This window comes from Uloborus diversus, chromosome 8 (genome assembly GCF_026930045.1).
Source record: "Uloborus diversus isolate 005 chromosome 8, Udiv.v.3.1, whole genome shotgun sequence".
Lineage (NCBI taxonomy): Eukaryota > Metazoa > Arthropoda > Arachnida > Araneae > Uloboridae > Uloborus > Uloborus diversus.
The window spans coordinates 125,696,409-125,722,687 of record NC_072738.1 but is presented as its reverse complement, the minus strand read 5'-3'; the positions used below and the strand labels follow the sequence as shown (position 1 = coordinate 125,722,687).

The window sequence follows — 26,279 nt, the reverse complement described above, 5'->3', positions numbered from 1 at the left end:
AAGCAAGACACATTATTTGGTACTCCCCCTCCCTTCTTTTATTCAATATAGTGAAGCAATAAAATAATTTGATAGGTTATTACGATATCCTCATATAAATAATAGGCGATGATTGAGTAACCCGCGTGTTTCAACAATGAAACTCGCGTCAAGGCATGATGATTTGATAATATGTTTTGTTAATGTTTAACAAGAAAGGGAAAGTCTTTATTGTGACGAGGCTATAGTGCCTAGAAAGAGTAGTGTGCCGACCGGCGCTTTTTTCCCCACGATTCTTGAAGACAAATTGTATGAAAACCGCTAGATGGCAGTGCGGTCGAGATGTACGTTCAATTTCGCGGTATTTACATTAGTACACGTGGGATTTTGTTACAATTTAGTTCCGCGTTTCTCTTTTTTACCTATATTTCGTGAATATTTCATGAAACAGCATTTAAGGCTTTTAATGGAGACATCAAAGTTGAACATTGGAAGAAATAAAGCTTTACCTTGTTTCGTACCAGGGTGCAAAAGTGGGTACAAAACATGCAAGGAAAAAGTTGCGCTTTTTAAAGCTCCAGCAGATGAAGAAAAACTAAAGTGGAACTCGTTAATTCCCAGGTTAGATAAAGTTTTTGATAAATATAGCTCAATTTGTGCTCTGCATTTCGAAAAACATTTTATTGAAGCGCATTTTAAGCATATTATAAATGGTGAGGAAGTTTTGATTCCTCGCGGAAAAACTTTTTTTAAAGATGAGGCAATTCCGACAATTTTCCCAAGTCTGCCAACATACTTTACTAAAAAATTACCAAAGAAAAGGTCCATCAGGAATTATGCAGTTAAGAAAAATGTTCCCTGTTTGAAAAAAATAAAACTTGATCTTTCTACAGATGAAACTGAAATAACCACGTATAAATCTATTATAAATGAAATTGTTCATATTAATTTGCCTAACGAATATTGGGTTTGTATGAAATTTAAAAAATCTCCAAATATTGTAGTTTTTGTATGTAATGAAAATTATGTGGAAAATAATATTGACGATAAAAAGATCATTATTGAAGTAGACACAAAGACAAGGATGTTTTCAAAACAAAATTTTACACAATTGACTGAAAATTTGATACTTATATTTTAAGACAAATGTATTATCAATCGAGATGGCTTAGGGCGGAGTTTGTTGTTGTTTTTAATGCCACTTGGGAGACTCAAGCCCCATTCATGTAGCCAGCATGAGTTTAAAGCAGAATGGAGCGACTCCTAAGTCAATGAGGCCCCTAAATGAGAAAGAGCCCGACTTGGGCACGGTATATGGTAGCATCACCTCTACAGTTTATGGGTCTGGAGAATAGGTTGGAAATCTCCAGCAACGCTACGCTTGGTAACTGTTAGCGACCGACCATTCGACTTTCGGACAAACGGAATCAATAAGCACGTAAGTTATATTAAATTTTTTTTTTTTTTAAATTTTAGCCTTTTAAAATCCTGTACGAAATTGATAATTATTTTTGTTATCGTCCCCCGTTATCGAGATAAAAGGTATTTAAGTCTCCCGAAATTTTAAGAAAAGTGGCAAATTTAAACACTTGGCGAGGGATAGAAGGTACCAGCTTTATTATTAGTAGAGAAATAAGAGACGCGTAGTTATTGAATACTTAGGGGCCATTCTTTAATTACGTAAGTATGATTTTGGCAATTTTTAATCCCCCTCCCCCCATGTAAGGGTACGTAAGATTTTTCACCCCCCCCCCCCCTATTCTTACGTAAGATTCCATTTCGTTTTTCAAAATGAGAAAATAACAAATCTTGGAATCGTTACATCACTGGAATCGTTATTAAATTCACAATATTAAATTTAACTTTTTGCGTAAATAAATAGTTACTGAAAAGTTGGAATCTAAACTGAATGTTTTTTCGATTTTTTTAAAATGTAATATTAATTAAAAATAAAACATGCCATACATAATGCGACTCTTTTATTATATTTTACACTATTCATTCTTTGTAAAACAAATAAAAAAACATCTTATCCTAACACGTTTTTTAACTTCCATACGCAAATGGAACATAATCTCTGCCAAATCACTTGTTGATCGCGCAATTTCTAATGTGAAATACCGACTTGGAAAATATTACGTAAGAATGAGTTTGACCCCCCCCCCCAAAGGGACGTAGAGGCTTTTCCAACCCCCTCCCCCTCGGTACCCTTACATATTTAATGAATGGCCCCTTATAGTCTACTATTTTCATTGAAGATAAATTAGCATAAGGTAATTTTATATTCTTCAAAAAATAAATGAACACCCATGTAACAAATAGCACTTATTACAGAATTTGTCTTTTGTGCAGAAATAAGTTCAATCCGAAAAACGGGGCTTTTAAACTGCGAAATGAGCATGCAATCGCTGATTTAAAACGAGTCTGATTGAGGAGCATAACGTACACCTCGAGCGCAGCGCCATCTGGTTTTTCCTCAGATCTGACCTCACTTTTTCCCCGTCGATCGGCACACTACTCTTTTTAGGCACTATAACGAGGCTGAACTCGATCCGGTAACGTAACTGTTTTACTGGTAGGACTGTATCATTTCAGGGGAAAGAAGAACGAAAAAATGGTCAACAATGAACGCTACCTACCGAAGTTTAGGGTTCATGCACTGGAGTGAGGTTTACAATTTCAACTATCAAAATATCACCAAGCTGGCAATGACTTCGTTCAAATGTAGAAGCAATTTTCACCCGTCATACCTTGACAGGCGACTTTCTAGTTTATATATATGTATGTACGAGTACATCCAGTACAAAAATGTTGTCAAACTTTGCCCTTTGTAGTAAGCCGTGAATATCAAAATTATCTATGATATAAAATTTAATAATGTATATGTTTACTACACTTGTAGTGGTTTTCGGATTTGCGAAAACGACTAAGTTTTAAGGGGATTTTTTTTCCTGGATCCAATATAGTGCGATATGAAATGAGTCCAATTGAAACTTTACCTAAGTTTCAATTGGATTGATTTTGACAAAGATTTGGTGCTCGCCAAATATTGGTGCCCTGGGTCTGTGTCCCATGTGCGGATGCTTTAATCTGACTCTGCATGTCATAAATACCTTTTACATTTATTGAGGAGAAAAATTTTGAAAAATTAAAAAAAAAAATTAAAAGAAAAAAAAAATCAATGTTGCATTTTTGTCCCCGAATTTTCCGAATCGATAGCGAAATTTTCCGAATGAGGGAATTTTTGGGAGGTCACAGTGACCTTCCATGATGTCCCATCGGGGTGCCCCTGATGGTGAAGCCCAAGAGCACTAAGAGAGAGAGAGAGACATGGCTCCTGCTAGAAAGTCGATATTGGTATACGGGAAAGTAGAATTGTTTTGTTTTGGACGAACGTCTTGTTTCAAACTATATTGAGCAAAGGAAAGTCGGAGTTGTTGAAGAATACCAATCTTCGAATGGATCATAAATCTCAATATAAATGTTAAAGTGAACAGGTAATTGCTCCACGGCGCCACTGGAGCAAAGCATCTTCGAAATGTAGATGAAGATTGGTAGTGCTGCCATCTGTCGGTGTTTACAAATCAGTTTTGATTTAAAGAAATACATTCACAGTGATTAGAATTCGTGTTAAAAGGAAAATTTCGTCTGCTTAGTTTCACTTCATGTGCTTTTCTCGAGAAACTTCAAAAAACACTTTAAAAACCAAAAATACAAACCTTTTTTAAGTTTAAAACTATGAATTTATTGTGCAAAGATTTATTAAATGTCCAAAACTCCGATACTCAAAAGCAGGGGTGACCACCAACTTTTTTGAAAAGAGTGCCACTTTCTAAAGAAAAAAAAAAGTTCTACGAGCCGCTTTCAATATTTTTCAACCTACTGAAAAATACAAAAAAAAATTTAAAAAAAAAATGTTTTACATGTACTGATTATATGATTTTACTCAAATAACCTGCTTTTTCAAAAGTGTGAGTAATGGAGAAGCTTAGTACAGAAAGCGCTCACCGAATTAGTACTCTAACAAAATACAAGCTAGAGTCAATGCTTTAGTTAGGTTGGAAATCGAAGGAAGCCGTCTCCCTGAAATATTTGTTTTTATTTTATTTTTTGCTTTTTTAGTAGTAATGCAAATGTGGTGTTAATTGGTTTCGAGTCACCTTTTCAGTCCCCCCAAAACCCAAGGTGAGATTTTCATTAAATATCTTTTTGAAGTGAAAACTTCTTTAGGTGCATGGAGCATTTTTTTGAGGTAAGTAAAACCATTCATTTCGCAACATCGTCACCTCACCGACATTTGGAATACAGCACATGCGCGACTTCTCCCAGTTCCTTTATAACGTTGCTTTCGTTGGGAACTGAGAACCTCTGTAGCGCTGTCAGCAGCGAGTGAGTCTCCTAATCCGATTCCTGAATACAAGTAATCTCAAGGAGCGTGAGTTCGATCCACACCAATTATCTCCAAAGGAAAACATTTTTAAGCTTAGATAATATTTTTGAGCTGAAAACTTCTTTTGACGCTTCGGGCATTTTTTGAGATGGGAAAAACAATAATGTTTCTGATATCGGTGATTCATGTGTTTGTCGTTGCCACTCTGCAAATGGACAGCTAATTGTAATGGGGTTTCTGGTTATATTTCACCGGCTAAGCCTATTAACGCAAAACAAGAATTTTTGAATGAAAATATATTTGTTTTTTCTAAAGACGCTTCTGCATTACTTCAAAATAAAATTGGGGAGAGCTTTGATGATTTGCCAATGATATTTAGAGGGATTTCAACATCAACTTTGCAGATGATAAAAATCTACCATTAGTTGAATTTTTAAATAGAGAATTTAATTCAACGATGCGTCCAATGATCGCGATCTTAGCACAACGAGATATAAAACTACAATTGAGGCAGTGAGAAACAAAGGGATGTAAGTGGGTTTTTCAAAGTTTTGAGTAAAACGCGTTTAAAGATAACGTCCTAGGTGGGGTTCCATTGATTTTTTTTTCTAAATCATGCAGTACAGCATCACCTACCAGGGCTACTAGTACTATTTCTTGTTTCAAGACAGAGGAGAGGTTCCACTGCCATTTGTGTACTGGTTATCTACAAATTTTCAATTTTGCCTTTTACATCCCTTTGCTTCTCACTGCCTCAATTGTTATTTATTGCCAATTATATATTCCTATTTAGTAACCATAAGCCTATAGTATCACGTTTGGAATATAATGAGTATATAATATTGATCAGGGTGCTAAAAATGATTATTATTTTGAAAAAATAAAAAAAAAAGTTGGAAATATTTTGATTTAAATAAAAAATTTTCTATTAAATCAGATTTTCTTGATTTTTTAAAAAAAGGCTTTTAGAACTTTCATAATTGATTAATTTATACTTTTAAATATAATTAAACTTAAAATCGATGCTTAAAAATTTAAAAGCAATTGAATTTTTTTAACACGTTACTAAAATGTTTTCATATCGTCATGCAAAACTAGTTTGATGCAGCTGCATATCATTCAAATCAATCAAAATAGATTGCATAATTGTTCATATAAATGGATAAAAACAGGAAGAACAAATTGGCATTTGGCTTTTGACAATTGCCTTTTTATCCATTAGCTCATTCCTCCCTTCCCCTTTTTTTTCGAAATGAATTAAGAATTTTTTATCTGCTATGTCTCAAAATTCGAATTTCCCGGCATGCTGATCAATCTCACGGGCATGTCGGCTCTTTCCGGCATGTTGGCTAAAGAGGGGTAATACAGTAAATTGATTACGTGGAAAGTTCAGTATGTGTATTGTTTATCATTTTGTGCATGGAAAACTGAATAACACCAATTAGGAATTTATTTTCAAATATTTCCTATATTTGTATCACTATTTACTTTATAAACGAACTGAAATAGACCACACCAAAATGTATATAATGGATGCTCGGATTGCTGATAAGTGTAAAAATTAGACTGCAGCTAATATTTTAAATTTACAAATGATAAAAGTTTGATTTTTGAAACTATAATTAATTTTAAATGAAGATTAAACATACACCACACACCTACCCACACACAGATACACACACACACACGTGCGCACAAAACGCACCAAATTTATTTTGTAGTTTTAAGTTTTCACTTCTGTCGGCAGTCTGATGTGACTGCCAAATTCTTTTTTTTTTTAAACTACAGTCGAGTCCCGACTTACGCGAGGGATGCGTTCCAAGACCCCTCGCGTAAGTCGAAATTTCGCTTTGTGGAAAAAGGTACGTGTAAAAGTTTTTATAAACGTAGCCAATTATTTTAGACACTTGTAAACACCCCTTCAAACTGTTGAAAACTATTTCTCAACTATACATCACTGTTTATTACGTATGGAACCGAATTTTTACTTATATTTAAAATAAAAAGTTTTATTTATCACAAATTACTGCTACGATGCACAAAATCAATGGTCAATTGGAAAGAAAGACATACCAACAGCAGTACGTGCTTCAGTATGTAGTAAGAAATGTAAATGCACTATACTTGTACTGTACAATAGATCCAGTAATGATATTTATAATTTTAAAAAGTGAAGAGGATGATGATTTATGCTGCGTGATCAAACCTTTATTCTAATATATTTTTAAATACAGTGGCTTCACTAGTTCTTTTACAATGTTTTCATCTATAGCAACACCCCTCTTCCTGGTTTCTTTAATTAACAATACAAGAGCAGCTTCCATTTTCATAATTTTTCGCATTTTACTAAGACACTACTCGGTGAACTTTTATGGATTTCCCTTTCTTGACTTTTACTTGTTTGTATGGAAGATTAATTCATACCTTACTGTCGTGCTACCTTCGACGCAATTTTTAATTTAGTTTCAGCTTTTCAAGAAGCTTTAGCTTTTCTTTAATTGTCAGAAAAACTTTCTCTTTTTCTTTCTATCTTCACAAACTTGAGATGAAACAGCGCTCTTAGATGTCATTATATTTCATCATCTTTTGCATTTAGAATGAAAAAAATAAATGGAAAATGAGGAGTACGTAGTTATTTGTGTAAGCGATGTTCACACTAGTACGGTGCACAGTGGTTCAAAACGACAAAAAAGCGGAAAAAATTCAATAACTTTGAATATTCTCAAAAAATGCTTTGGAAAATTGTTGAAATTGTTGCATGGTAATATTTATCTTCATGCTTGCTGATCGTATACACTGAGAAACCCCGATTTTACGTCCCTCGAATCTACGTTTTCCCCACATTTTACGTTTTTTATCATCAGGTCCCAGTTTTTCCGTACACTAATAATACTAATTTAACACGGATGGAAAGTTTGTTATTTATGAATTTCCCGTATTTTACGTTTTCCCTCGTTAGTTAAAAAAAAAGAGAAAAAATGTTTTAAAATCAAGAAAATTCCCTCTGTGCATTTTTAAACATAAAGTTAATCCATGAAAACAGAAGCGTTTCGGCTCCGTCCGTATCTGACTTTATGGACTGAAGATGAACAAGAAGAAGAGGAAACACAACTTGTCTCTTCTTTCAGTACTGCATTTAAGAGCTTAATAATAGTGAAAGACTATTTTCTTTATCATAAAGACCAGGAAAAAAACTTCGCAAAATGTTCCAATCCTGGAAGATGCTGTATTTACTTTGGATTCAATGACTCATAATTACTGACTATTTTCAACCTAAACACTCGGAATCGTTACTTAATGTGTTAGAATGATCTAAACTGGTGTGTACAAAAATGTTCTTTTCGTAAAATATCTTATTTTTACATTTTATAAGTGTCATCGTAGCAACCTTTATTACTATTTTTGTTTCCTTATCTGATTTTTGCTTTTTATACATTTCCTGTATGTAACGTTTTCCCATGTTTTTGGATTTGAATTGACGTTTTTCCACATTTTATGTATTTTATGTTTGATTCAGGCCTCTGAGAACGTGAAATCGGGGTTTCTCTGTAGTTCAAATTCATTTCTGTGTTTTCAGTGAAAAATATAAATTAAATCAGTCGTATACCACATGCAAGGTTTATTTATTGCAATTGATACCCTCGAACAATATTTTCTGGCAATGTTGACAAACTGAGAACAGCTTTATTCTAGAATGATTTCGAAAAAGAAATCAGAAATTTCAAACGTTTAATGATTTTTTAATTTCATTGTTTTATGAACAGAATGGTTATTTAACTTTTTATATAGATTTCTGTATGAGTTTTAAAAATTTCTTTCTCATATGTATCTTCTTTAAAGCCAAACAGTTCCGAAAATTGTTATTTTCAGGTTACTACTACATTACATGTAGAATAATGCGCCGCATTAAGCCATAACAACGTAAATCTGTTTAAAAAAATCCTCTATATTTATAGATGAATGTTTCAATAGCCCCAACTTTCGGAAACAGTAAACAAACGTTTTTAGACTCTCCTGCAAAGTAGTGAAACTGTGACATACGTTAGTATGGAGCATGTCAAATTTTATGACCAATTTCTTTGATAACAAGAAGTTCCGTCTAGAACTAGACGAGCCTACTTTCCCGTATACCCATACTACTTTAGTACCTGATCAATATTCTCAAAAATAGCTTAAAATCGCAAATTTTTTCAAACATATTTTTTTTAAATATTTTAAGCTGATTTCTAGGAATAAAATATTGATTACTTTTCTTCAAAAAAACGAACAAATAAAATAGCAGCACCTTTTAAACAAAGCAGCTAATACACTTCTTTCCATTAAAAAATTTTTTTAACAGCTTTCAAAACGAAAAAATAATAATAATAAGTTTATTAAAATAAATACATCATGTAAAAAAAATCGTTTCTTTTTCCCCTGTTGCCAAAAATAATTTTTTAAACGAATTAATGCACTTACCAAAAAAAAAAAAAAAAAAAAACAATAAAATGTCAACTTAAAGAAATAATTTTCATTGTCAAAAAAAAAAAAAAAAAAAATCGTCTGCGCATATTTTTCGAGTTTATTCACCGAAAACTAAATACCTAAATTAAAACTTTAGCGTGAAAATAAAAACAAATTATATCAACAATAATTATTTCACAGTTAAAACCACAGCAGCGGAGTCGGAGTCGGAGTCAATCTCATTTTGGGATAAAAGAGTCGGAGTCGAATATCCAAGAATCGGAGTCAGTCATTTGTCCTACGTGTATAAATGTTTGCCAAAGCTACGAAGTCAGAGTCGAAGTCGGGGAGTCGGAGTCCGATTAATTGTCGGGAACAGGAGTCAGAGTCGGTGTCAGGTGCCCCTAAATTCTCGGAGTCGGAGTCGGGAGTAGGTCGTCAAGAGCTATTTCCAACAAAGTTTGTTTGAAGTAAATCCGCCTTTAAGTTCGGAATCTATATTGACTTTCAGTTTCCCCTTAGGCGCTAATGTTAAGAGATTTGAACTGTTCAAAATTGAACGAAAACTTGTTCAAATCAAAAAGATATTTTCGATACATGTTTTTTATCAAAAGTTTTTCCCTACAAAGTTTGTTTGAAGCCACTTCGCTTCTAAGTTCAAGATTTATTTTTGATTTGAATTTCCCCGTAGGCGCTAACGTTAAGTTTTTTTGAACTGTTCAAAATTGAACAAAAAATAGTTCAAATCAAAAAGTGAAATATGGGAATGAGATGTCCTCGCCGAGATCTTTCTAACAAAAAAAAATTTGTTCGAATCGGACTATTCATTCAAAAGTTATTAGGGGGGGGGACAGACAGACAGACCGACAGACATTTTTCCCCATCTCAATACCCTACTTTCCAATTTTTAATTTTTCAATATTTATCTAACTATTTTATTTATTTTTGACTTTTTTTTTGTTTTTCGGGATATTTTAAAGATGTATTAAGCCTTCTTTCATGCTTTTTTCTTCTTTCTCTGATTTTTACTGGGAAAGTAGGCTAAAAAGCAATTTACCCCCGTCATACCGTTACGGGTTATTTTCTAACTTACTATATTGGTATTCGTAAATAGCGTAGATCGAACAAAAACATCTGCCACGACTGCAGTCGCAGGTGGTCGCAGCTAAAATGTTGTTCTTTATTTACAGGAAGGATTAAACTATTGATGTATGTAAATTTTAGCCCACGGGAAGCCGCCGATAAAAGTATATTCCACAATACTTTTCATTATATTTTTAAAAAAATAATGTTTTTTTTTATTTCAGGTAGTTTTTAATTTTGATGAATTTTTAATTTTTAACCATAATAATATGCATGCGTAATATGCATCCTATAAGTGTGAAAAACCAATCAGAAATGACTTTTATTAAATTTTAGTCCTCCTTATTGAACGAATGAATTAAAACTGAAGTATACGTCGTACGTCCGAAAAAAGTAAAAACGCAATTGTTCAACAATCTCTGCTTTTTTTTGCAAAAACGATTTTTTTTTTTCAAAAAACTCTTTTGGAGTAAGTTACTACAACTCAAGGGCTAAGTAATTACGGCATGAACTATTTTTTATCTTAAAACTTAAAAATGGCTATTTTTTCCGCCTTTGAACCACTGTGCGGTGTGGGAACTTCCGCTCTCACATCGATGCTAAGGGATGAAGGTTTATTCACGAAAAAAAAAAACTTTTTTTTTGCAGCTAATAACACACACCACGATTCTCTTCCGAAAATCCACACGTGAATTTCTCGCGTTGCGGGTGAAGAATTCGCGTTAAATGTAAAACTCTTAACTGGTGAAAAAATCGCGTAATAACCATTTCGCGTAAGTCGGATCGCGTTGTAGCGGTAGTCGATTGTAAAGTATTGTCCGCTTTTCATAAGAAGGCACTTGACTCTTCCCTCGTCACGTAGTATCCGATGATTCTATTTCGCTGTTTTCAGCAGAAAGTATACTCGGATCACAGCATTTTGTTGTAAAAGCAGCAGTTTTTAGCCTACTTTCCCAGTAAAAGTCAGAAAAAGAAGAAAAAAGCATGAAAGAAGGCTCAATGCATCTTAAAAATATCGCGAAAAACAAAAAAAAAAAAAATCAAAAATAAGTAAAATAATTAAATAAATATTGAAAAATTAAAAATTGGAAAGTAGGGTATTGAGATGGGGGAAAATGTCTGTCGGTCTGTCTGTCTGTCTGTCGGTCTGTCTGTCTGTCCCCCCCCCCCCCTAATAACTTTCGAATGAATAGTCCGATTCGAACAAACTTTTTTTTGTTCGAAAGATCTCGGCGAGTACACCTCATTCCCATATTTCACTTTTTGATTTGAACTATTTTTTGTTCAATTTTGAACAGTTCAAAAAAACTTAACGTTAGCGCCTACGGGGAAATTCAAGGCAATTCCGAACTGTGAGGCGAATTTGCTTCAGACAAACTTTCTAGGAAAAAACTTTTGATGAAAAACTTGTATATAAAATATCTTTTTGATTTGAACAATTTTCCGCTCAATTTTGAACAGTTCAAATCCCTTAACATTAGCACCTACGGGGAAACTGAAAGTCAATGTAGATTCTGCACTTGAAGGCGGATTTACTTCGAACAAATTTTGTTGGAAACAGCTCTTGAGGCCAAACTCCAGACTCCGACTCCGAGAATGTAGGGGCGCCTGACTCCGACTCGACTCCTGTGCCCGATAATTAATCGGACTCCGACTCCCCGACTTCGACTCTGACTTCGTAGCTTTGGCAAAAATTTATACACGGAGGACAGATGACTGACTCCGATTTTTGGATATTTGACTCCGACTCCTTTATCCTAAAATGAGATTGACTCCGACTCCGCATCTATGGTTTTAACTGTAAAATAATTATTGTTGATATGACTTGTTTTTATTTTAACGCTAAAGTTTTAATTTAGGCATTCAGTTTTCGGCGAATAAACTCGAAGTCATTCATGTTTCTACATAAAGGTATACGCAGACGATTTTTTTTCTTTTCTTTTTCTTTCTTTTTTTTTTGACAATGAAAATTATTTCTTTAAGTTGACATTTTATTGTTTTTATTTATTTTGGTAATTGCATTAATTCATTAAAAAAATTATTTTTGGCAACAGGGGAAAAAACGATTTTTTTTTGATATGATGTATTTATTTTAATAAGCTTATTAATTTTAATTATTTTTTCGTTTTGAAAGCTGTTAAAGAATTTTTTAATGGGAAAAAGTGTATTAGCTGCTTTGTTTAAAAGGTGCTGCTTTTTTTTTTTTTTTTTTTTTTTTTTTTTTTTTTTTTTTTAAGATGAGTGAGGAATATTTTATTCCTAGAAATCAGCTTAAAATATTTAAAAAATATTTTTGAAACAATTTGCGATTTTAGCTATTTTTGAGAATATTGATCAGGTACTAGAAAGTAGTATGGGTATATGGGAAAGTAGGCTCGTTTAGTTCTAGACAGAACTTCTTGTTAAAATGTAAGAATAACTAAAATGACAACAGACGAGTGAAGCAAGTGATGCAAAGACACTAAGACTTTTTTTGCGCATTAAAATACTTTTCACTCCAAAGTCCTCAGGATCTCTACCACTATTTATGATTTAACCAGTTGAATGGGACCCTGAAGACGGCTCTGATTTTTTGATCCATACCGGAAGCTGATCCCTGGTTCAGCACCCCCAGAGGTATCGCCCGGAACCAAGGCCTTACCGATCAGGCCACCAGGACCACAGAACAATGACACAAGAACCATTCAGAGACAGTTCAAAGCAAATTAATCAACTACTTTGGTACAGTACATAGATTAAAAAAAAGAAAAAATAATAATTTGAATTTTGACATCTTGAATTCAAATTATGTTTTTCGCAATCACGAGTGTGTGTCTGTTGTGGGCGTGTGTGCTTGTGTGTGGGGGTATGTGTGTTTGTGTGTAGGGGGTATGTGTATGTGTGTGTAGGCATGTGTGTTTGTGTCTGCATGCAGGCTTGAGTGTGTGGGTAGTTGTGTGTATGAGTGTTTGTGTGCGTGGGGGCGGGTATGTGTATGTGTGTGTAGGCATATGTGTTTGTATCTGTGAGCATGCATGAATATGTGGGTAGTGGTGTGTATGTGTGTGTATGTGTTTGTGTGTGTGTGTAGGTGTCTGTATGTATGCGTGTGTGTATGTGTTTGTGTATGTGTGTAGGTGTACGTATTTGTGTGTGCGCTTGTGTGTGTGTGTAGTTGTGTATGTATGCGCGTGTGTGTAGCATATGGATGTAACCTGGAGACGGTTTTTGCTAGAGAAGCAGCATCGTGAGGAGCTGTCGACGGTGATGCTGCAGAGGTTTTGACGGGAAAATAAAATGATAGCACATCAAAACAGTCAAATGAAAGCAATAATCGTGATTGCTCAAAAAAAAAAAAAAAGCAACTATGATGAATTAGTATAATTCTCTTTCACGAACTCGTTTTTTAAGCAAATATCAAGGTCCCTTCGCGCTCGTTATATGAAAGTTCAACTGTACTTATAATGTTGCAGTTCAGACACTTTCTGCAGGGATGCTTACCTAGGAAGGATCATTGCGCAGACTGCGCCATTGAAATTTTTAGGGAGCGATGGGTCTTTTGAGGGATATTTTTCTCATTTTTAGGATGGCTCTTTCTTGGGGGGGGGGGGGAGAGGGGTATTCACGATATTTAGGGGGTTCACCTTTGATTTTAGGGGGGTGAGCACTCCTGCTTTCTGTGCCAGCCTCCTTGCTCATGTCATCTCTGCGACGCCTAACTATAGTTCTAGGTTATATTATATTGATCATATTTTTTTGATATCGGTGTATTCATATTTAAATGTAAGTTAATCCTAAAACTAAAGTTTTTCGTCAAATATGAGCATAGAGTTTGACGAAATTCTGAAAAACGACATCACTTACTCAAGTTTTAAAATTTCTCAATAAATCTTCGCTTTCCACTCTGTGCCGCACTGTACACGCGCGCCGCGGGTTGGCCATCTCTACTCTCAAGTTTATCAATGTGCGCAACCATAAATTTCTTAGTTTGAGCTAGAGCATTCATCAACATCAAAGAGATGAAAACAGCAGCTTGCTCAACCGTTTCATAACCGAGCTCAAACTCCCTGGATCTTATCCAAAAGAGGATGATGAATTTATTTACACTAAATGCATATTGACGGAATCGTCTGTGTAACATACATAGTTTATGGTGAGAATTCTCCGAAAGAAGTCTAAACATAATAAAGAAGTATGCTACCGTTTGAGGTACGGTGACTTCATTTGAGGCCACCATTTTTAAATTTTTTTCAGCCAATTTTTGAAGTCACTGTGTCAATTGGCTGAAAAAAAGGAAGAAAAAAAGATGCCCTCAATCAAAGTCACCGCGCGCCTCAAAAGTTAAATGGTGCATTGTGCTGTAATTTTTTTTTTCTTTTTTAAGCACTGTGTAATGAATAATTCTGTTTGATTTGATTAAAATAATCTCAAAAGTGTAATTTAAATATTTATAGTTATTTAGCAAAAAATTGTGTTATTAATTTACTTTGCTAAAACGATCGCAACGTAGTTATGATGTTTTTCTCTTGCAGGCTCTTTTTAATGGTTTTGTTGAATTCTATAATGGAATTTTTTGCAAAATTTGTGATCTTCGAAGCCAACCTTTCATAAACTATGAATATAAATGTTTTGCTACAGAAACTAAGCCCACAAAATTATATTGCGTGAATTGTTGTCAGAACACTCGCTAATTCAAAAAATATGTGTCTCAGGGTTCCCACTTACTGGAGGAACAGTGGGACAAAATTGCTTTTCTTTTTTAATTATTTTTCCACTTGTGAGAATGGGGTATTTTCTTTAAGTCAAAAGTACCACTTGAAGTCACTAAAAGTGAAAGAATAAGCAAAAAAAAAAAAAAAAAATTAATAAAAAAATAAAATAAAATAAAATAAATAAATAAAATAAAAAAATAATAAAATAATAATAAAAAAATTAAAATAAAATGATATAACAACGTGGAGCGAGAAAACACTTTAGTTTTCCCAACGCTTAATTTTTAAATATATTTTTTTAAATGTTCGATTTTGAAAATAAGGCGTGGTCTTTATGCCATCGTAAATGACGTACTTTGGTGCATCTGTCTACCGCGTTTCCACGTTACGATAATCAAGAAGCGAATTAAATATTGCATTCTACGCTCACTTATGAACCATATCGTTGCCAACACATGTGAGTAAAGAAGTGAATTAAATATTGTGCTCTGTGAATGGCATAAGTGAATGATATTTCATCATTTTTGATTTCATCGGCAGAAGCGTAAGCAATGAAAGCGCTCCGATTCAAATATTTTTTTAAAATACTAAACTTAGTCAAATTATTTAAAAAATGGTCAGATCCTATGTTTTTAAGCATGCTCTTTCAGGAAAAAAATACTTTTAAAATTTCGGAAGTTATCCCATTCATAATCTTTCTAGATCCACTTTTATAACTGTAAACTAAAAACTGTGGCAAATATTGTACGATTTGAAAGAAATTGATTTTGTGTTTTCGTATAACAAACAATGTAATTAATTTTCGTGTCTCTCTGTACTACCCACTTTTCCTCTTTAAATGTGCACTCATGAAACACACACATTAGCTATCAAACTAATTGATTTCTTTTTCTCTTCCTTAGGCGAAAGCATTCATTGTTGGGAATGCAACTCGAAGTATGATCCTAACTGCGGAGAACCTTTCAAACCGTACAGCATGGCTCTGGTGGACTGCGGCCAGAGGTTCCTCAAGCAGGACCTTGCTACTTCTGCCACAATATGTAGAAAGCTTTCTCAGAAAGGTAAATTGCATTCAAACCGTTTCAGCCAGTGGTGGACACAAGGGGAGGGTCATGGGGGTCATAACCCCCCCCCCCCTAAACCGTCGACATCAGTATCCGTCCACATTTCGTTCAAACACTTTATGCATGAAATGCAAGCGAATACAGTATCTTTTCAATTCATTATTTTTGAAAGAAAATATTTGTGCTACTACTTCGTTTCATTGCTTATGAACTTAACTAGCAAAAATACCCGGCGTTGCCTGGGTCAGTAATAATTGTGAGAAACAATCGCTACTTTCATCCGTTTTCTGTTTTAACTGAAAGAACTCAAAACACCCCGCTTTGATGTGATTCACCCATAAAAGTAAAATAGCAATAAGTATAAAGACCGAAATAGTATTCAGTTAAAAACGAAAACACGACATTTATGCAAAAAAAAAAAAAAAGTGAAGCATTTCTAAAACATGAAAATTCACTTGTTTATAAAGATTTATCAGATTTTTTTTTAACATAATCTGAAGCTTTTTCTATATTTCTATTGAAACACAAACGGTTTTTAAAAATTACTTTTAAATAAAAAAAAACCGCCTTCAAAAAATACCCAGGAACTAAAAAGCAAAAAATAACTGATTACACTTACATTCTATTTCCTACCCAAACATAGAAATGAAATTTATTTTACAATTCCAGCACAAAAATCAACTAAACTAAACACCGAATTTTAAAATCAACACTGATTTAAATTACTATACTATGAATTATTTTAAATACCTAACTAATTATATACGATCTCTTAATTTTTAATAACCTTTTGAAGTCGGAGCCTCCTGTAAACTACTACCTGACGTAACTGAGTAGGTTTAGTTTTAAAGACTAATTTCGCGTATACTTAAATTAATGTTTAATTCAGGATTCGGTGGGCTGTCAGTTTAGTTAGAATTCTTGCTTAGTCAAAACTCGTGTCTGTTACTCTAACAGCTTTTTGTGCAATTAACTTTGTTATTCTTTGTAACTCATTGAACAAAGGAATACGTTTTAGCTCAATTGATCAAAAACGTGGTTCTGATAAAAAAATACTTTATGAGAGCTCATTTTTCTAAGAGTGAAAAAGGATTAATTTTTGTAAAGGAGGAATGTGGTAACTAACTTCACACAAAGAAAGTCACATGACTTATTTAAAATAATAGCTTGCAATAACATAGTTGATACTGATGACAACAAGCTCTGTTTAACTAACCAAATAATAAAGTGAAATTTATTTTACGAGGCATGTTTTTAAAGTAAGGTCCGTTTTGAAATTAAAAAAAAGAACGAGTACAGATAAAGCAAAGAAATTTATTGCACAGAAATCTACCACCCTAACGCTATTTTCCGACATTGCTCCGTGATTTTTCAAGTATTTGTCATAGCATGGTACAGGTTTTTGTATACCTATTCGTACAAAGTTGCCGCTTGTGTAGTCAACATAGAGAACTCTTGGGGGGCTTTGGCTGGGAAGTTTTTGAACATCCTCTGGTCTGCCCCCACCTCGCTCGCAGTAACTTTCATTTGTTTAGGAATCTAAAGCATTTTCTAGGTGGTCTGTGGCACAACAGCAATAATGAGGTCAGAGAACATGTTACCGCATGGTTGACTACACAGGCGGCAATTTTCTACGAATAGTTATTCAAAAACCTGTGCCACGCTATGACAAGTGCTTGGAAAATCACGGGAGCAATGTCGAAAAATAGCGTAAGGGTGGTAGATTTTTGTGCAATAAATTTCTTTTTGCTCTATCTGTACTCGTTCTTTTTTTATTTCAAAATGAACCTTACTTTAAAAACGTCCCTCGTATGTTATTTTCCGAGTATTTGTGACACCAAATCTCTTTACACGACATATAAATAAGACTCTTCAGATGGCATTGTGTAGTTGATAAAAAGTATCAAATTTTAGATATGAAATTCTCTTCCCACTGTACCCCAGTAATTTCAATCACTTCATTTTCAATAAAAGATGGAGAACTGTGGTAGATATAGTCAAAAGGGTTGGACAAATAGTCTGAAAGTTGGTTTACGGGAGCTTTGATTGAGAAAATATATTTTAGCTGTCGTCAAGTCATGACATTCGTTCCAGTTTCAAAATCTAGGTGGGGGATATGTTTTTCAGAGCGTGGCTTATCTTTCTAGATACTTCCTGGCAATGCGCCATTCTACAATGCAGAGTTTTCTCGCACAGTTTCCGTTGGAGATGACCTTTCAAAATTTTCGTTCCTGGTAACTAACTAGTATCAATTGCAATACAAAGCTTATTATTATGTTCATACTCAGGAATTTTGTCGACAGTTTATGTTGCTCCTGTTATTTTTCCAAGCTAAGGAGCTTAAAGGAGGGGGGGGGGGGTGTCCAAGACACAAACATCGTCAAATTTCAATTTTTTTTTAATTATTTAAAAAACTTCTCCGTCTTTTTCTGCTTAAGAGGGCGTTTGGATCTTATTTCTATTTTAATCAGATCGAAAGATATAATTATTTTTGTTGCATACATTTCACTAATATTACATTTAACCTTAAAACTACAATCGCGTTTTTCTCTCAGATGCAATTTTTCTCGAATTTTTGCATTCAAATTCTTATAAGTCAAGAACTAATAAAGATACAGCAATGAAATTTGGAGCGTATCTTTTTCAGTTTACTTTAATTTTTATTCGGCAAATTTGGAAAAAAAAATTACTGCAAAAAATCTGATTAAAAAAATATCTTCCAATTTTTTCCTTCTAATATTTTTAATTTTTTATTGAATTAATATTTTTTAAATCGCCGAATAAAAATTAAAGCTTAGATAATTGTGCATTATTTTTTGAAAAAAAATTGAAAACTGACCACAAGACCAGTTTGAATTTTAGCGATTTAAAGCAACCCTATTTAAAAAAATAATTAATTAAATTTAAATATTTTTTTAATACTTATGTTATGATTTTGCTTATTAAATAGGTGGTGAATCAGTGCAAAAAATTTCAAAGCTCTAAATTGTTTAATAATTTTGTTTTTCAAAATATGTCCCGGACCCCCATAAGGAATGATTTTATAAGAAAGTGCTGGAAGTTGAGGTTTTACGAATATCATTTACAGGCTTCAGTTTTGACTTTTGGGAGACAGGGTTCTCATTTTTCATTGTTACTATAAAACAAGGGCCCACACTTATTATCGACTTTTGTTAAATAAAGTTTGCAAGTTGTTACAATGTTCTTATTTGAACGGTTGGCTTAAGCAACATTGGATTTGATTTCTTTCTTTTTTTTTTTCAAAATTCGTTTTCCGGTGGAATAATGTTGGTTGGTTCGTTGAGAAACGAATTTTTGAGAGGAAAGCGTTTATTACAGTGGAGTAGCGTTGGTTGTGAGATTTTCTTGGCAGCTTTTCCCAATTTTATTTTGCTCTCAGAAACAACGCTCACCCGTATAAAAGTAACTCACCCTTAATATCCAACGTTGTTTCAGCTGATCATTCAATTTATCATTTAAAAGAAAATTTAGTCGTATTGTTTGGGAATGCCATAGTTGTATATCGTTTGAAGTCACACTACTATGTTATTTTCAATCAAAACAATAGCTAGGATTATATACAATGCATATGTTGTAGCGTATTTTAGCTTCATCTCATATCATCGCATATAACATTTTCAAAATAACTACATTTTTCATCAACTTTTAGTTTTTTCCTCATAAAAAAAGCTTAAACAAAACTATTTTGTTCTTTACAAAAAACAAAAAAATGGGCAACCTGTGGTTTTTTTCTCTTGTCAGTCGATTTTTTGTGCATACTTTTTTGGTGCGGATTGTTGCCTAAAATTGAAATTTATTTCCAAAAGTATAAAAAATGTAAAAATAGAAAGTGCAATCGTGTTTTTATTCAGATGTGAAAACTTTTTTTTTTTGAGTGAACAAAAAAAAAAAAAAAAAAAAAAAATTGAGCATATTTTTTAAATTTTTAGTGCATATTTTTTTAATTTTTAGTATATTTTTTCAGTTTTTAGTGCATATTATTTAAATTTTTAGTGTATATTTTTGAATTTTTTAGTGTATATTTTTTAGTTTTTAGTGTATATTTTTAAAAATATTTAGTGCATATTTTTAAATTTTTAGTGCATATTTTTCTTAGTTTTTATTGCATATTTTTTAATTTTTTGTGCATATTTTTCTTTATTTTTAGTGAATATTTTTCTCAATTTTAGTTCATATTTTTTAAATTTTTAGTACCTTTTTTTGGGGAATTTTTAGTGAATATTTGCATGCATATTTTGATAATTTAATCTTACATGTAGTCCGGATTCTAACCATAACACAAACAAAATTGCTATTATTTTGCGAAACTCACAATCGATTCGTTTTGCCAAAGTTTCACAGAATTAAATCTCCTGTTACGTTTTTTTTTTCCAGTGCAAGGCGAAACGCGGATTATAAGGAGCTGTGGCTACATTGATCCTCAAGAGGCCGGAACATGCTACAACAAAGCCGGAACCCACTTGGTATTCACGGAGTACTGCCAGTGCTCGGGAGACGGATGCAACAAGACCGGCGCGCTGCGCCCCCTGTCGGGATTCCTCATCGTCTTATCCTTGATGGCCTTAATGGGCTGTTTTCTCTCCTGAAAATTGTTCGGGATCGTCTGCCTATTGTGAACTTCCGGGGACGTGGGCAGAAAGTGATCTTTGAGAGCGGAATGGAGCTTTGATACACCGTAACAGTGATCTTTGATTACTTTTGTTTTATTTTCACTTTGTTCGTTTGTTTCCTCGAAAAAGTGAGGATGAGCAAGTGTCCTAAGGTCGTACAACTTGTTTTGCTTGAGATTGAACCTGTGAGGCATAGTTTAGAGTGTTTCTGGTATAGAAGTCCCTGATGAACTTTACACTGAACTCCCGATTATCTGTGCTCGGATTAAACAAACAGCGTGCAAATCACGTGGTACACCGGTTTCAGGGGATTTTTCATGAATCTAAAATAAGGACATAACAAATTATTAAAGTATTTATTACAATACAAAAATGGCAAAACCAATTTGTTTAAAAGATATATTCTTTAAAAAGCATATAAAAAACACGTTAATCCTTTTTTGTTTTTAAAAGTGGGTTTTTCCATGTACATTAGAAAACAGTCAAACAGGGTATCTTTGGCCAGTCCAGATAACTTTGCGCCGTTTCATATTTTTTAATTAATTTGAGGTAGAAAGAAAAAACTAGAAGTTCTTTCTTGCTGGCGAGGTCATAAAATAAGATTTCTGCTCTTTATGACTTGAAAATGTATTTTAATATAAAAAAAAAATATGAAGTGCTGCAAATTTACCCAGATTTTCTCAAAGATACCCAGGATAACTTTATTCATTTACAAGTAATTAGTATCATTCCAGCTTGCGCACGCTTTTTGGAGCGTGTGGATTTCGAATCTTCTATGAAAGCTCTTTCTTCTTTCTTATTTTTAATGATAACTATGCGAATTAATTGGTCTTGATAACAGATGGGTTAAGTTACAAAATTGAGACTCATTATCTCAAAATGAAGAGATTTATTGTATTAAAAAAAAAACTTCTAATACTTGCTTCTTGCAAATTCTGCACGTCCTAACCGAAAGTTCACGAGCTGATGCTTTATTGATAACGAATTTTCATCTAGACTTGTTCTTTTAAAAAGGACGTCACATGGTGTGTAGACGATCACCAATCTTCCCTGTTAGCGCACTTAACGTTTCATAAACGTTTTAAAAGGTTGTCACAACGTTCACAACCAACCTAAAACGTTTATGAAACGAAGTGTACTTACTACCTGGGTTGTGAAAAGTGAGGAAACATCTTATGGCAATCATTAATATTATTTTCTTATCTTTCTGCACATTTCAGTTTGTGCACAAGTACTGCTTTAGTGATACAGCACAAAAAAGCTCTCTCAAAAACGTTCGAAAAGTGGCATTGGCTTGCAAAATGTTATTGACATTTTTTGCAGTTTAATAGTTCTTGATTAAATCTTTGCCTGTTTCACTGCCATTTTGTGTAAAATTTCGTGTTTTGTCAATAACTTGTACATTGTTAAGTAGATTAGAGAAAATGTTACAAATTATTGATTATTGACTATATTTAAATCTTAGAGAGTACTATTTTTACATTCCTCTTCACTTGTTATTTCAAGTTAAAAAAATCACAGCAATATATGTATATGTGAATCAAGTAAAACACACTTCATTTATATTATAATTAAGTAATTTGTAACTCATTATTATTTTTATCAAAACATTTTTTTAAAGTTGGTGTAGTGTTTCCATTTTTTTAAAAATAATAAACATATTTCATATTTTTTCTCCTGTACTTGTAATTTAAATTCTATAAAATTTATCGTTTTGTTCAGTTGGAAGGAAAAAAGAAAAAAAAAAGAAAAAAAAACAGTATGCTTCTTATCAACAGAATATTTCTAGTTTCAACGTCTGTCGCTAGAGGAAAAGCAAACACTGAACTAATTTTCAGTTATTCTGCGTAGTACGTAGCATACCAGGGATTATTTGTCATTAAAAAGATATTCTGCAGAATGTATTCGTAAATGTTGTACTTCAAATGTTTTCTCTGAACAAAATAATGTCGTATATATGCGTTTTTGGAATCTTATATTTGGAAGGTCTTGATATTGTTGCAGTAAGTCTTCATGAATCTTGCATAAAGGGAGAACACACACAATCGTAGTGTTCATATATCTTGTATAGTGTATAGGAGGTTTCCCACAAACGTACATTATAGTACGCGTTCGTAAATCTTGTATCGGGAGTTTTTCGTGAATGTAGTATATGAAAAGACTCAACGAACACATAATTACGCACGTGCATATTAATTATGTACATTAAATTATTTTTACAACGGTGAAATCGTTTGTCTTTTTAGGGGAAAAAACATGTTTTTTTTTTAATGACTTTGTTGAAGACTTTTATTTAAAACGATTTTGCTTTCATACTGTATGTTATGAGAATTTTAGAATAAAATAGAAATGCTGCGTACGCGCATTTTGATTCATATCATTTTATGCTTCAAACTACGTTTTTCTGTAGAGCTGAAAATCAAATTGAAGAAAATAAAATCTTGCTATATTGTGTCTTGGAGTGAGCAATTGTCAGAAAATATATTAGTAATGTAGTCGTGGTGAAGGATTTAGATTGACTGGACATTTTGGGATGCAAACAGAAGAGTTACTGGAAGAAAGTACATTTTGTCTAAAACAAAAGAAGACGCTAGAGGTAAAATAGGAAACTGAACAACTGAACCCTCCAACGTCTTCTCTAGATTATACCATTGAAATTGCATCAGCAAAAGCTTATTAAATATTTTGGGGTTTTTTATTACTTGTGTAGTATACCATGATGAAAGTATTTAATATATATATATATATATATATATTATACTCGTTGTTACATTAATCAACAGTTATTATAATGCATCCTGAAAAGAAAATGTGGTTCCAAAAACCGCTTGACGCGTGTTATTTCAGGGTGTGTTAATGAGAAAACAACACGTTCCATTTCGTGTTATGGAACAAAAAAAAACACTGTCTAAGCACTTATATTGTTAAAAAGAAGATATTTCTATTTATTGAAGGTTGAACATAAATTTCTGTTGATATGATTATATACTTTACTACAGTGCCTTTTGAGCATTAAAATGTGGAAATGCTTTTCAATAAATACTTACTCAAATGTGAAAAGCATTGAGCACATGCTATAATCGTTTTCTGTGATCATTTTGGGTTTATATATTATTTATATATTATTTTCCATCCATCTCTTTTTGACTTTTGACCAGACTCTGCGTAATCATTATCGTTCTGATTAAATTTGAGTGTATTTCTTTTTAATTAGTATTCAAAATATTCTTTATTCTTAAATGTAAATCATAATTCCTTTATCTTACCTTTCTGTAGAAGTAACGGTTTAATTGAATATTTTTTTACTGTAGAAATCATTATGATCAATACTATTGCAGTTGTATTGAAAAAAAGCAATTAATCTAAAATTGCTTTTGGACTTTTTATGACTACAAATAAATTGAGTGAATATGCTCAAAAAATTCTGTTGCTAAATATAGTTACTCTAAACGAAACTAAAAATGTAATCTAATTAAAAAGTTATAAAAACTCCTAAAAAATAATGAAATTTTATTTAATGGAATATGAATAGCAATCATTATTTATTATCTCTAATAATCTTCATCACAATTAAGTAGCCGTTGTAACTGTGGCACTATAATTGCAATAATTTTGTCTCGCTATTAAGTACACGCAGAAATTTTGCATGCCCTTAACTCATTAATATTCAGTTTTTTTTTACAAAAAAAATCTGCTGCTGGGGAGAATCGGAGTGAATGATATTGCTGCATTTATGCCAAATGTGACGATATAAATAAGGGAGAGAAATCTAGCCTGTCCGCTAGATGCAGCAATTTTAGACAAATGCTTGACTCCAATCTGCTGCAGCCACCGGAGAAGTTAGAAATAATTTTTCACATTTAATTTCGGTACAAGTTTAGTTGTCTCCTTCCTTTCACTGTCCCACTCTTAAAGGCTCTCATAAATTATTAAAACCAGTACAGAAGAAAATTGTACAGCAAGGGAAAGAAGATTAATTTTGTAAAAAAATATTAACTTAGAAATAAATATTCTTTGAAGAAGACACGTAGCTAATTTGTGTTTTCATATAAACTTATTAAACTAATGATAAGCTGCGCTTTTTCACAAGATGTTTCAATTTGTATTTACAAACTAAGTCGTCTTTACTACTTAGAGAACATCTTTCAAAGTGCACCTAATCAGAAATTCTAAATATGTAAATGAATTTAAACTGCACGAAATCTGGTACCACTCTCACTAGGAAAATGGAAAGTGTGCAAAGAAAATTTTCACTCCAAATCTAGAATGCCTACAATCAAAGGATTTTTGCTTTTCTTCTTTGCAGAAACATAGCTTTATCGAAACGAATTATTTTTTCTTGGTATGAATGCGTCTATGCATGTGTCACACGTATGAAGACACTCTATAGAGTGTAGAGAGGAAATTCATACTTTTTTGATGACGTATGGAGAATATGAGATTTTCCAATTCGTACAATTTTGCCCTTCTTTTGCATATAAATGCCACTTCTTAAAACAGGAACACCTAACATACTTGAAATGTGCGGTAGATGCTGCAATTTACATTGGGACTTCCAGTACGTTAAGAGTAAGGATCAATACAAAGATGTTAAAACCAATCAGAAAGGATCTTTGCTAAAAGATTTTTCCACTAAGCAAGCCCGGCATTTCAAAGTTTTCCGGAGAAGGGGGTACGAAGGTTATACAGCCAATACATTGTCCCCCTCCACTTCAATCATCTAAAAATGACGGACTTGCCGCTGTAATATAGTTGACACTGTAAAGTATGGTGATATGTGTACACAAGTTTTCTTTCTTATCTCTAAAATAGCTTGTCTACTGAAAAAAGCCTCCCTGCGACGTCTATATAATATAATTGCCTTAGCAGCTAGAAGAATTTTGAGTTTGTTCAACACTGGAAAAATTGTGTAATATAGTACAGGCAGCAGATACAGACAATAGATGATACAGACACCAAAATTATACAAAGCAGATTATTATCATGTAAAATGTTTATTATTTTGTATTTTTTTAAAAATGACAAAACATTCAAGAACAATATTTAAAAAAATACCATTGTCTTTATTTTTATCCTTATTTTCTACGATACTAAACTTTTAGTTAAAATACAAAAGGAGGGGGGGGGGATATGCCTGGCTAAAACTTTTTAGGCATATTTCTGGCTTTCGATGCGCTTGTGGAGGCAATAAAATGTATCTCTGTTTGTTACTATGGTAATAAACAAATGTAGATTTGGAAGAACGGGGTGAGTCTTTTAGTAGACAAGCTAATAAATGTGCACACAACGTATAAATAATTGGATCTTGAAATATTTTGAACAAGTAGGCATTCTGGTAAACCGACCATAGTCGATCAAAGTCTTTCACTCCTCTTTCTAACTTTTTATATAGATAAGTTATACTTCATTTTGTGATTTATATTTTACACTATATTAGCTCAGAGAAAAAAAAAAAGGCTAGGAATTCTAGTATAAATGTAACAAAAATTTACCTTTTTAAAAACGTCTTGTTACACACTTTTACTTGGCTAAATATCAAAGAAATGCTCTATCTATTCAAATTTAAGTAGCGTAAGCATTTTCAAAATTGTGTAGTGAATCATAATTCAATGTTGATAAATTTTATCTTGCACTTAAATTTGCAAGTGAATTTGAAAAGTTTTGAATTGATAACTAGATAAAAGTTATAACGAAAGAATCCATTGTTACATTAGTGCTTTATTTTTTGGGGGAAAAAAAGTATGGCAAAAAAGGTAATTGTTAGTTTGTATTTTAAATTATAAGATTTGCTATGTACGACTTAAAAATATTCCAGAACGTTCGGTATTATTTACTCTAAAGATGTGTTATTCTTTCAACTCCAATAGTACATAAACATTATAAAATGTGTTTAATATTTTTTGTAATTGTTTAAATATATGTTTTGTTATTTTGTATTTTTGTGTGTTACAGGACAATTGTTTTGTAAAAAGTAACAATGATTATTGAATATAAAATA

The 26,279-nt window shown here is 32.7% G+C and overlaps 1 protein-coding gene across 1 annotated transcript in view; it reads left to right on the top strand.

Moving 5' to 3' along the window:
* Nucleotides 1–26,279, top strand: part of LOC129227371 (uncharacterized) — a 51,893-nt gene extending 25,614 nt beyond the window's left edge. Inside the window, exons 2-3 of the mRNA XM_054861921.1 lie at nucleotides 15,489–15,647; nucleotides 20,046–26,279. Of these exons, the coding sequence (XP_054717896.1) occupies nucleotides 15,489–15,647; nucleotides 20,046–20,257 (371 nt within the window). The 3' untranslated portion in view covers nucleotides 20,258–26,279. The remainder of the gene's footprint in view (nucleotides 1–15,488; nucleotides 15,648–20,045) is intronic.